Below are 13,462 nucleotides of genomic sequence, written 5' to 3'. Positions count from 1 at the left end.
ATTTGAGAACTTTTTCCATGAAATGCATTTGGTTTTCTTTTACCACCCTCATCCCTGCCTGTAACTTGCACCATGCTGAAGCCCACAAAAAAGTCCAGTTTGTCTCATTACAGTGGTACTTTTTGTGTGTATTTCTAAACCAACACTATAAAATAACGAAATACACAAAATAAGTGGTATTGAAGAATTCACTGTACTTGTAAGGATATGGAATAGCCATTGCATATATACCTAAATCTTAATTTCTTGTGTACAAATCTTACTCTATACATAAAATGTCTACAAGAATTTTCATGTGATAGAATAGAAATCAATTTTATGTGATAAACGTTAAATAGTGCAATGTAAAAAAATGAGTAAAAATACTTGGTCATCTTAAAATTTATACTGTTTCTGAAAATTAATTCCCTTATTTTCAAAATCTATACATACCAGTTTCCTTTTCTTTGGGAAAGACAAGGAATCACCTATACTGAAGGGATTCCTAGACTCTTATATTTGTTTAACCCTTGCAGGTAGCCCAGAGGCTCACAAAAACCTGAGCCCGGTGCCTAAAAGCCTCTCACTGACCATCAGAAAGAGTGGGACAGAAAAGCCTTTTTAGATCTACAGTGTGATCTCCTAATTATCCTTATGCAAAGGGCGCAGCACTGCTGAAATAATGCCCCTCCATTCCACTCATGTGCTTGACATGCCATCCTTGCCAAGTCTTCAGAAAACACTAATGATACATATTCCCACTTACATACAAAGTGGGGAATGGGACCCTGCAGTGAAGACATTGAGAATAAGAAGAGTGGAGAAAACTTAGGAAAGGAGTATTTTATGTTTTTAACTATTGCCAAAGGAGATTTTTAATGTGCTGTTACTCCTTAATAAAGAGTTTTAAAGCACAAAAACCAGGGAACTAGAAAAACACATGTTAAAATCTGAGTCCCAAGACCTACATTCACCTAGCTTTGAAGGACTCTGAAGGACTATTATTAGACTTTCACTGACAGAATGTTCTTCTGAAATGTTTCTATGAGACTCACTGAATATTCATGGATCGAGAATTTATATTTATTTGTCAAATAGATATAGAAATGAATAAATAGAACAAATACAATGTTCACATGAGTTTGAAAATATTTCTCATCATAGCAATTTACTGGGTTTGGTAAATAATTTACTTTCATTTTGCAGAACAGACAGATATTGTGTATTCTTTGTACATGAAAATTTAACTGTGGAAGGGAGAAAAATGCAGCTAGAATTCCAAGAATGACAATGGTTCCAATTTTTAGGTCTTAGGAATAGTTTTGCAAGCCAATTTCATGGCTTCAAGAACATTCTGGGGTCATATACTTTCAGATGAAGAAAGAGGTAGTTATGTTAACTGCTGGTAAAAACCCAGCAAGTTCTGCAGTAAAATCTATTAGCTCAGACCAATAACAGCAGCTAAAACCCAGGTCATGCTGGATAACCTAAAAATCTCAGAGGAATGGCATTTGGAACCAAACACAGAGGTTTAGAGGGAAAAGTTTTCATATCCTATTTAGCTCTGTGAAAAACTTGAATTAGAGTCAAAAGACAGCTTCTGACATTCAAGAGTTAAGAAAATAATTACAAAAAATTGACTGAATCTGTTCTTACAACTTATAGTAAAGCTGCCATAAAAATTCCTATGAATATGCTAGAAACAACATACAACAGGCAGAAGATATTGAGAGACTGCAAGTACTGATAGAATACAATTGCAACTCATTTCTACGACCTAGTCATGGAGCAGAAGCTCAGACACTGAGTGCTCAGTAAAATTCAACACAGCAGTGTTCAGTACTCCACCCAAGCAAATTCCATTACTATTTACCTCTTGAAGGTGCCTTTCATCACATTACAGTGGGTTTTAAGAAAAAAATCACCATTATGGTAGATATATTTATGGTATCTATCTAATGAGAACATATTTATGATTGGGGGAGTGGGGTGGGAAATGTTATAAAGAAGATCAAGTTAAATCTAGTATTTTAGATTTAATTACTCTCACTGCTAAGATTTTATTTTGCAGATCCTTCAACTAGTACCCAGTGTAAGGTTTTTCATAGAATTTCTTTAGACAAAACTGTATCTTGTAATTATCATATAAAATATTAAGAGCACAAAACTATCATGTAATATTTTCCCTAAAATCCTGTGAGATGAAATATTTGGGAGTTTATGTGGTGAAGCAGTGGATGGCACTGTTGGGCTACAATTACAAGGCTAGAGAGGGAAATCTTAAATTGCTGTGCTTAAAAAAAAAAAGATTTTTGTGTCTTGTTTAGGCACCCAATTCAGATATAAACTCATTCAGAGTACACTGGAGATTTCAAAATCAATGTGAAAGCTAGCTCATGTACTGAACAGAAGTTTTGCAACAGGAGAAGTATTATTTTAGGTGCTTCAACTGAAGCAGAAATGTTTATGTGCTTGTTTCACATGGCAGCATGACCCCATTTAGGGCTTACTTGGCTCATGGAAGAATTGTTGTGGGTTAATTTAATGACTGTACACATATTCTTAAAATGCTCACCACTGAACATCAAGTATCTGTGTTTTACCGCCCACAAAGTCGATTCTATTTCTTAAAACTGCTCACAATTAATGGTCATCTTGTCTTTACTTACAGATTAGAATTGTGTGAATGAATGGGGTGGTTAAACGAGGTTTCTTTTTAGAAAAGGGCTTTCATTCTTCAGTTTCACTAATGTATTCTTACTTAAAGCAGTACTTAAAAAAATATCAGTTTGGGGAATTATCTTAGATAGGGGTCACCCTGTATTTCCCCAGAACTACATATTTTATGAAATTGTAGTAGTGTATGTGACTCATTTTTAGGTAGTGCATTAACTGAGGGGGGAGAAAAAAGACAATCAAAAATTTGTATTGGCTTATGCAGCTACAGCAAACTCAATTTCAGCAACAATAACTATTATACTGAACATGAGAAAATTGACATTAGAAGCATTTTATATCTGTTCATATCTTGATTAAAGATGAGGCAGAGAGTTCAATCAGCAAGTTTGCACATAACAAGAAACTGGGAGGAGTGACTGGTCTGCCAGGGGTCTCAGCAGGCTGTGAAATGGGATAACAGAAACCTCATGAAGCTCAACAAGAAGAACTAAGTCCTGCATTAGGGGAGGAACAAGCCCAGGCTCCAGTACCTGCTGGGAGCACACGGCTGGAAAGAAGCCCTGAAAAATGGAGCTGGGGTGCTGAGGGACCCCAGCTTGAACATGAGCTGTCAATGTGTCCTTGCAGCAATGGGAAATGATCCTGGGCTGCAGCAGGCAAAATATTGCCAGTAGGCTGGGGAAGGTAATCCTCCTCCTCTGCTGAGCCTAGGTGAGGCCACACCTGGATTTCTGCATCCAGTTCTGGTCTGCACAGTATGAGAGAGACATGGATCTTCTTTTATATTTACTTTTACTACTAAACTGATTCAGATATTCTGTAGATATTCTTTGTTCCTCTTGAGGACGGAAGACTCAAGGGGGCCACAAAGTTGTGTATAAATACTTCTTGGTTTTCAGTACTTCCAAGAATCGAAACCACACCACTTCTCTGGACAACCTGTCCATTGTTTGACCACCACGACAGTAAAAAATAGTTTGTTCCTGTTACTGGAAACCAACAGATGTCTAGATCAGTTTAGAAGTAAAAGAAAATGTGAAAAAACCCAACAAAAGGATCTATAAAACTCAACAAAGCTGAAAAAAAAAAAAAAAGCTGTTCATACAGATATAGTATAAGGAAGCAATATTTCACAGACAAAACTAGAAGCATAATTTGATCTTTAATCTCTTACATGGTACATATGTAATGCTTTCACTGCTATATACCTAGGAAAAAAACTGAGTTTTATGCATCTAGTTGGCCTGCAAGCAAAACTCTGATAAGTAATGATTCACTATCAGTTGACTTCAACTTGCTTTCATTTTTGAACCAGTTACTGAAAAAAATACAGGTTATCTTATGGCTGGTTCTGAAACCAGTGTTGTTGAAACTATTCTGGAAATACACCAGGCATTTTCAATATGCACAAAAAAGTGATAAGGTAAAGAATAATGAAGTCTGAGAACCTTATGATCTTGGGGAAAAGTAATATAACTTTTTTAGATATATATGATTTATGCAGTAACTTTGACAGAGAGTCTTGAATTTATTGCAACAAATGGTAGGATTTTCACCAACAAAAGACACCTTTATGTTTTTAGCAATGCCATTAGTATCAACAATCTAATATAGCAAATCGTAGAACTTGAAATGCAGAATGGAAATGAAGACTAGCTTTTAGGTGAACATTCAGACTTCCTAGAATAGGGCACTTGATTTTACAGCAAAGCTTCTGAACAGAGACGATGAAATTGAGCATCTCTGGTTCATGGGATATTCTGATTTCTTGATATGTCTTATTACTTGAAAATGGCAGGTAAGTTTCTAAGACGCTAGCTTAGCTTTCTAGAACAGCATTTTGTGCATAGCTTCTTGCCAGTTTCCCTGGACACTCTTCCCTCTAGCTTGCTCTAGCACTGCCTGCAGAAGGCAGGGAGCCCAGCAGCTCATGAGATGGAACTCAGGAGCTATGGAAATCAGCTGCTTTGGACTTCTCAGCACAGTGGGGTTGCTCTAGAGCTAGCATTTCTGAAATTTCATCTTGGGGTATTTCTCTAACACTGAGGATCCTGACAAAATTGAATCTTCCTTTAGGGTCCCTGGGGCAGCCAGATGTCCCATTCTGAACGCTGTCCCTTGTTTGAGTTCCTGTGGATTTCAGACCCTCAGTTTCATAGCAGGAACACACACAACCTTGCTTCTAGAGTAGCTCTTGCCTGTTAAATAATCTGGTCCTTCCTGCCATTCTTTGAAGGTCCCTCAAAATTCATCTGCTTGCATGAAAACAGTTTTCAGATTTCAACATTCCCAATTGCCAAACCTGACGCTTTCTAATTGTGTTTGTGTAATAAAAATGTATTTCTAGTGATGAGTAAACATAGTATTTGGTGAAACTTAAAGCACTAATGACAAGACCCAGAAGGAGGCAGAGTCTTCTTCGGCTGGAACTGCCCTTGAAATAAGGTTGCTAATTAGATATCCAAACGCATGTGCAAGTTCAAAAGCCATATGTGGCTATATTGCACATATATCTGTGGCTTTATTTCAAAACTTGAGCATTATGAAGGCATTTTTACTCTTTGTTTTCTTTTTCATTCTAAGCATTTAGGATCTGTGATGCTAATCAGCTTAACAGGCTAAATATTCTTGAGCACATACCCTAGATATATTTGACCAGCTTACACATGTATGTTTAGAATGTGGGCACTGAGTTCATTCACATTTACTGTAATGTTGATTAGAAAATATAGCCTTTCTTGTACTCTCTTTATGTATAAATTGTTTGTGGACCTTTAAAGGCTGGTAGAGCAATTTTAATAAAGAAACTGGTCAAGGTTGACCTTTGTGGACCAGTATTCTACCTCACTGGTAGGATGTACAGTAGTGTCTCCTTTATGCTAATCTCCAATGACTGTAAATTGTTAAGTTGATTAACTAGAAGAGACAGTTCTTTCACCACATGTGCAGAATCTATGTGAATTGGGTCATAGCTGCATATTTCATATATCCATCACAGTAAAATTTGGGGAAGAAAAGTAGGGTGTATACTAATTTATATAATATTTTCTTTTTTCTTTCTTTTCATTTACAATTTACTTATTTACACTGAAATTCCATCTAAACTTAGAATAATAATTAAGTTATTGATGTTATAAAATTAAAACTCTACTAAAAGTTCCCTGTAATTCAAATTCCATTTTAGCTTGCACTTTTATACTGCAGTAAGTAGCATCTCTTCAGCTACACAAAAGAGAGAAATTAAATTATATTTTGATTCAAGTAAGAATTTAACTAAAAAAAAGGGCACTGCAGATACAATGTTGAACTAATTGTGCTTGTATTTTACATCTGGGTATGAAAGTAACTTTAACAGATTACAAACAAATCTAATGCCTAATATTAAAGTCTTGGAAATGGTGGAGACTAATCCAAAAGGAAAAATTCTCTAGTCAATCTCTTGTAAATGCTGCTATGACTGAGATGCAAAGAGTCTCAAGGGACAGCTAAGTATCTAGCCATAGGAATCTGCTGCAATTTTTCACACTGTTTTAAATAGGCATAGAAATATGTTATGATTTCTAATTGCAATATTTCTTACTTGTCAGGAAATTTGAAAATATATTCATATGTAGACATATGCCCCCACACACACATATATGTATACATAATATATCTTATGAAAAATGGAAATCCAAACATGCATACAGGAGTTGACTAACAGACTGTAGTTAAATAAAAACTTCATTGTGACAAGTTTTTGGAAAAATATTCTTTCCTAATAGTTTCCTACAGGAAGAAGTCACTATCAAATAAAATTAACACTTCTCTTTTTAGGCCTTCTAGATAGAATTTAACACTTGTTTTACTTCTCTAAAACAAACATTTAGATCATAAACATAGTTTTAATTTCCAAGACTTCTTCCTTAATTGCTGCAAATATAATATAATTACAGTATCCATACATCCAACATCAAATATTATTTAATACTAGAGTAGCTTTTTTTATCTATCAAGGTCATATCTTGATGGCTGCACAAGCTCAGATAAATCAGGTGTTAAGCAGGCACATCTCCAAGGAATCTGATAATTCTCTCATCTGCAATCCTCAGCATATCTTATTATTTACTGCCAAAGAAATGACTGATTAATTTTGTCATCTTTGCTCCGTGATTTTTGCTCAGCTGAGGCTGGCTGTCCTCTTCTGCAATGCCTGATCAGACCTATTTAAGTTGATGCCTTTGATCGCAGACGCTGAGGAGCTTGCTGACTTTGGCTTTGACTAAACATTCCTCCACTGCAATATTTATGCACAGAATCCTAAATGATAACGGACAGTCACTGTAAATAACAAAAAACTTGTAAGATGTTTCCACTATTTTTCTGAGGCTCAAGACAGCTTTACTTGTACTAGAGGTATCAGTCAAGATGAAAAATTGAAACAAAAGCCCAACAAATTTTCCTTTGATGAATACTTTATTTGTCACAAGCGAAGTATCTGAGGTCAGGAAATAAAATCTGTTATTGGAAAACTATGTAGTCTGATTTTTTAAAAAAATGCTTTAAATTCTTTCTGTAGTGTGATGTCATACTCAGTTTTGGAAGCTAGGGGCATTTTACTATCAAACTGTTCCAAACAAAATTAGCAAAACAAAACCAATAAAAAAACCAACTACAATGGAAGTTAAGCCCTATGGAAAAAAAAAAAAATCTGCCTCTAGCTCTTTATTAATCACATTCCAGCACCAGAGGCTAGAAGTACATCAAACTGCACCAAATCCTTTTCACATGACAACCTCATAAATTATTCAACTCATTAGTAACACCAAGAGGCATAAAAATAACATCAATGTTAAGGATATTTTCTTACAGAGAAAGGTCAGCTAAAAGTTTCAGTATTAAAATCCAAAGGCTTAAGCCTCTCAAAAGTAAATACATCTAGATAGAATCCATGAATATTTTAATGCATGCTGATTTTAATTCCCTGTTAATTTTAACACATATATGAAAAGCTAGAAATATTTTTTAAATTCTGAAAACTTCAGTCTATTGTTAATTTTTATGTAACCACTAAGTTTTATGAGCACCATCTGTGTATAAACCTGAATTTTAATTTTCCTGTATGGTAAATGCACTAACAGGTGTTATAGAAATTTAAAGTCCATGGGTTTAGTGACTATTTGCCTTTCAAAAGCAACACAGCAATCAGCACAGTTTTGTACCCGACTCTCATAAAATCTCCATCCTGATGTTTTGGAAGAACGTGGAGAAATTAACCTGTTGTCAAATATGAAATACCATATAAAAATGGGAGAAATGTCTTCCTTAATCAAGCTTAAGGAAAGTTTATGACTTGAAGTGCTGGACATGATAGTCCTCACCTTTAAGTAAAGATTAAGTTACACCTCCAAGTATAACTGCACACACAGATATTAATTCAGATGTCTAACCTTCTTTGGATCCCAGCTATTTGCCTTATACAACTGCAAAGTTGGTGAAAAGTGTAGGTCATATACAGAGTTAGCTTTATATCTATCATATTCAGAACTTTTGGCAACCTTAGCCTTTGGCTAAACATCAGATGAAAGGTTCAACTTGCTTTGGGAATGATTACTTCAATTTTTTACTCCTAAATGCTAAAGAATCATAGCACTTTCTTTTCAGCACTAAAACAAAAAAAACCCACAAAACCAGAACACCATCACAATACTCTTTAAAAAACTCCTGTCTTTGATATGCTAGAGAGGTATCCCAGCTTAATCCCAAGAATTAAATTTGCTTTAGATTTTTGGAGTACTCAGGCTCAGTCTGCTGTACAGAAGTCACAAACATATGAAACTTCTACATATTATAAAGGAATTTGTAGGCATGTCCTCAATCCTCTTTTATACTCCAGCTACATCTCCATGAAAATCAAACATTATTTAATTCTTCAGTTTCTAAAACTGAAGCTTCTATGTATTCAGTTCATTATTGAATCACAAGTTATCCTTAAAAAATATTATTGTTAACAAGTTCTTTCACGATTTGCAGAAAAAAATACTTCTGGCTGAAATTTCCACGCCAGAATAAAATTTCTGATATTTTTTAATTCCTCATTCAGAAAATGTCTCCAATGGAACTATTATGATGCATTAGTTTGATGACCTATTTCATTCAGTCACTCCAGAGAGACGAGTTCAGTTGCTTTTACCAGCCTCTCAAAGTTAGTGTCTGGGAATGCTAGAGAAGTATAACGTTTCCCTTGGGGATCAGGGAATTTAACAGCTCACAAGCTCAAGTCTTCTGGTTCATTAAAGTGTAAGAACTGAAAGAATTCCTTTTCTAAGAATATGTTGTCCTAGGAATTCTCAGCACTGTCCTTGAGAAAGAAGGGACATGATTCTGAGGAATCCATGGACATCAAGAAAGCATCATGAGCTACATTTTTAAGCTGAGGTAGTACTGACCATATTCCACAGCAGCTTTTAGGAGAGCATCAGCATGAGTAGACCCAAAAGCATTTCGAACAAATCTCCTCCGTCGGCGCAAATCATCTTCCCAGTAATCCAAGCGCCAGAAGTCATGCAGTTGGCTGGAAAATAAAGAACACACACATCAGCACCTACCACAGCTTGAACTGTATTTACATACATTATAGTATAATTTCACTGCTGCTTTCCCATTTCTGGAATACAATCTTGTAAAAACATGTATTACTAAAACTCACAATATTCTAGCATTTCTTTACCTGCATTTATGTATTATAAACCCCAGCACCGCCTGTCTCAAAGTGTTCTGCCTGCTGCTAAAAACATTAATCACACTGAACCCATTAACAAATGCAGCATCAAATTACAAGTATTAATGGCACAGCTTGCTTTCTTTTACAGTATTTTTAACAAGGCTTGTAAATCATAGAATGGACCTCAGTGCAAATAGTTTGCAATTTAATGACTATGGTCCCTTAGCAGACCAAACTTAAAAGTATAAAATATTGCCCACTTGAATTTTGTGGAACTATGATTAAACTAATGCGCTGAAATATTCATTGAAATAATTCCCCACTGCCCCTAGCAACCTGAGAAAATTGCAATTTTATTCATTATTAATAACACTGAATTAGAGCAGCAAAAAAGTTCCACCATGTGGTAATTGTCTTGGTAAATTATTATTCCAGCACTAACAGAGTACTAGGATGACTTTATAGCTCCCAGCTAATACAAGCCATTAACAACCACGGCCATCTTAGTGTAACATTGCCTTTTTGCATAAAAAAGAATATTAAACTCCTGTAGAATTATATAAGCCATTGTTAATCTATATTAAAGCCAAAAAGTACACATATATAATCATCTGGTATTCAGCTTTGGTTATAAAGAGCTGGCCAGCTCCCACTTTCAGACAACTTCTTGACCTAATCAACACAAATCTCCCACATCTCTTTTATAAGCTGTTTGGGCAAAGCTGCATTCTAAGCCAACATTTAAAAAGCTTTTTGGATCACTAGGAAGAATGTAAAATGTTTGTGGATGCATCCTTATTATCAGACTCCTAATTGAACACGCTATACATTTAAAATTATTCTGCACGCCTTGACCTTGTGGACCCTAACTAGGGAACCACTGCTCTAAACAAGTCATTTTTAATCCATCTCTAGTGCCCTGGACATGTGTGATCAAAAGACAAAGAGAAAAAAGAAAAAAAAAAGAGGGAAAAGAAGTTTACAACTCATAATATTTCTTTGCGTGATTTTTCTAGTTATTTCTTCAGCCACTATTTTCTATATTGCCTTCATTTTGACCAGCTATGTGCTGGTAGCCATTTCCAGAGGAAAAGTAGAAATATGCTAATTTATAGTAGGACAGATATTTTCATTCTTTACAGTCCACTTAAGCACTTTTTTTAATGCTTTCATTAGTTATTGTCCAACTTTACTAACTGCTGTCATGAGACCTGGATCTGTTACAGAGGGCAGGGCACCATGGGGAGTGGATCTGGCATCCTCCCTTCTAGCCACTAACAAATTTTCAGAAGCAGCACACCGTAATTTTCAGTCAATGCTGCTGGTTTTTGCCATTCTGAATGGCATTTTCACAAGATGCTTCTTAAGTCTGTGTGAAGCCCCTACTTTTATGGCTGCCTTGAAGAACACGCATTTTACTTATTTACAAGCAGCAAGGAGGCAACTTCAGTAGTTTTTCTAAAGGCAAGAAACCTTCCCTTTATAATTCCATTTAAGAGTAAGTAATGACAGGACAGAAGTAAAAATATTAACGAAAACCTTTTAAAAAAAGATCTCTGAAATTATTTGTATTGGCAGCAATAAGAAAACCGCTAATGTTGATAAGAATGATCTACATAATAATAAAATACTTAATGAAATTAAGAAATATTCATATTGAGCCTAAAAAAACTATGTTTTTAATTTGCTCTCTGTTTAATCTGGTAATTCATTACTTTGATTAATTAGTCTGAAGATTACTGTACATTCTCAATTTAACATAAACCAGATTTTAAAACCACTATTTTAATGAAGTGTTAAGAAAGAAAGTAATGAAATTTTCAGAAGATTAAGTCTATTTTGCAGATCCAAAAAACCATTACAAGTTCACCAGGGACTGAAGCTTGAAATATGTAATAATGGTGCAAAATTAAATTTTTTGAGAAAAAAGACCAGAAACATCTTTTCTATTCACAAACTATACGACTTTTAAAAACAGAACTGAAGTTTCTTGTTACCCTTTTCTACAGAAGTCTATCCTATAATACTACATGCTTCCAGCTCCTGGAAGTTGGTATCTCAACCCTAAAGAAAAGGTTTCTAAATCTTAACTAGTTGATTGAAGATTGATTTTTGACTCAGAGCAACATCATCAACAAAAAGACAAGATACCTTTCCTACGCTGTTGTTAGAAAGAAAGCTGACACTTCAAAAGATGATGGATCTATACTTACAGAAAGCTTTGAATGATTGAGCTTCATCACTTGAATAACAGGCAGAAAAAAAATGTGTGATTTTCCTTAAATGTTGTACTCTTATATCTCTAGGTTGGATTAGAAATACTACTAAGGTAGAATACTGTGGCACCAGTTTCAGCCTAAAATTTAGAATTTAGCCTGCTTTAAATCAAGCATTATGGATTGAATCAATGCTAAATTGCCCAGCCCTCAGATTACAGTACTTTAGACATACTTATATTCTAATCCTGTGGATATCACTCAGACTTTAAGATTTTTGAGGAATTTAGGTAGCTGTTAGGTAGTTCTAAATAATGGCTATAAATGAAGTAGAACTATATTTTCTAATGATGTACCAGGCACAAGTCAGTCCTAGAAGAGAGCATATCTGCAAATCGCCCATAACTCTTTCTGCTACAATGACTTTTTTAAAGTGACTTGACTAAATCAAGTAATTTTAGTAATTTATTTTTGTGACAAGGACAATACTTCAATAGGCTTTACTTTTCCTTATAATGCATATTATTAATAATCCTTATTTCCACAGCCAACTAGATTACATGTAATTTCTCATTCCTCCATATTTTATACCAGTCAAGTGACATTTTGCATCAGCCTTGTTTAAATGAAGAAGTGCATATTAAGCATAATATAATGAATATTTTTTAAGACTGAAAGTTTATAGCATCATATATGAGATATTTCTAAACAATTTTAAGAAAAGAGAAATACATATCTATATCCTTCCAACTGAACAGCTATTTTAAATGTATACTAAAACACAGGACCCAAAGAACTCCACATGATGAGTTTAACTGTCAGAGATAATTTCCTTACAAACTACAGTATAATCCAATATAATCCAATATAAACCTTTCTCATCATAATGAGAACTGTCATGAATCTAGTAATACTACAAGGCTACTAACAATGAAAAAAATTCTTTTTAATGGTATGGTGTTGCAACTTAATCCCAAATTTCTGATGTACAGTACTTCATATAGTTAATAGAGACAAAGAAAATACATGTTTTAATGGAACAAGCCCTATTGTACTACATACTGAAGGATTACAAATTTTGTTTCACTGGCACTGTCATCACTGGTACCCACTTGACAGCTTGATGTGCATGCTCTCCTACTTCAAATACACTTTTCTTGGCCAGCATGGGATGGAAAAGCAAACTGGTGTTATGCTGCCCTGGGTAGCCACCATGGACTTTGATAAATTGGAGCAAACACCTTTGAAGTCTCTCAAATGCAGGTTTGAGAGACTCTAAAACTCAGATCTGCCCAGAATTCTTCATGATATTCTTTACTGCCATACCACACACATCTTCCATGTCGGAACAGAGATTATTGAGACAGACTAAAGTGTTTCAGATAGCTCAATTATCCTCTCAGAGGAGAAACTGAGACGTGCTTTGCCAGAAAAACAATTAAGAGGAATGCCAAGTCAGCCTGCACAGCAAAGTCCTCCCTGCCTTTTCACATCTCCATAGCTTGAACATTTAAAAGACAACTCTTGAAAAGATTTTCTGTTAATTCCTATGGCCATAGCTGCAATGAAGAGCATGGGAATGGTTTTTCCCTGGACTTATGAATACTAGCTGTCCTAAACTGTAAGTCTTTGTCCGTCCTGTGTGCATTCAGCATCTGTGACAACAGCTGCATGGCTGAGAAACCCAGTCCCTGTTTGGAAACAAGATGCAGTTTGCTACATGTCACCTACAGCTACAGCAACTAGTGACAAAAATGAATTCTGGAAAGTAGCAGTACACAAAGAGGATCTTCATACTGCAGCCCCAAGGATGGGCTGCCAGATGGAAGAGATTAAGTTTGAATATATTAATGAAGAGGAACAAGACATGGGGGAAGGGGGAAAA

At 35.2% G+C, this 13,462-nt stretch overlaps 1 protein-coding gene across 5 annotated transcripts in view; it reads right to left on the bottom strand.

The window, feature by feature from the left end:
• The window catches only part of NBEA (neurobeachin), a 454,173-nt gene that overhangs the window by 174,305 nt on the left and 266,406 nt on the right, over window positions 1–13,462 (bottom strand). For all 5 annotated transcript variants that reach the window (XM_059493594.1, XM_059493591.1, XM_059493592.1 and 2 more), the window contains one exon: window positions 9,087–9,211. In XM_059493594.1, coding sequence (XP_059349577.1) covers window positions 9,087–9,211 — 125 coding nt within the window. The remainder of the gene's footprint in view (window positions 1–9,086; window positions 9,212–13,462) is intronic.

Source organism: Ammospiza nelsoni, chromosome 2 (assembly GCF_027579445.1).
Source record: "Ammospiza nelsoni isolate bAmmNel1 chromosome 2, bAmmNel1.pri, whole genome shotgun sequence".
NCBI lineage: Eukaryota > Metazoa > Chordata > Aves > Passeriformes > Passerellidae > Ammospiza > Ammospiza nelsoni.
This window is presented reverse-complemented; position numbering and strand designations above follow the sequence as displayed.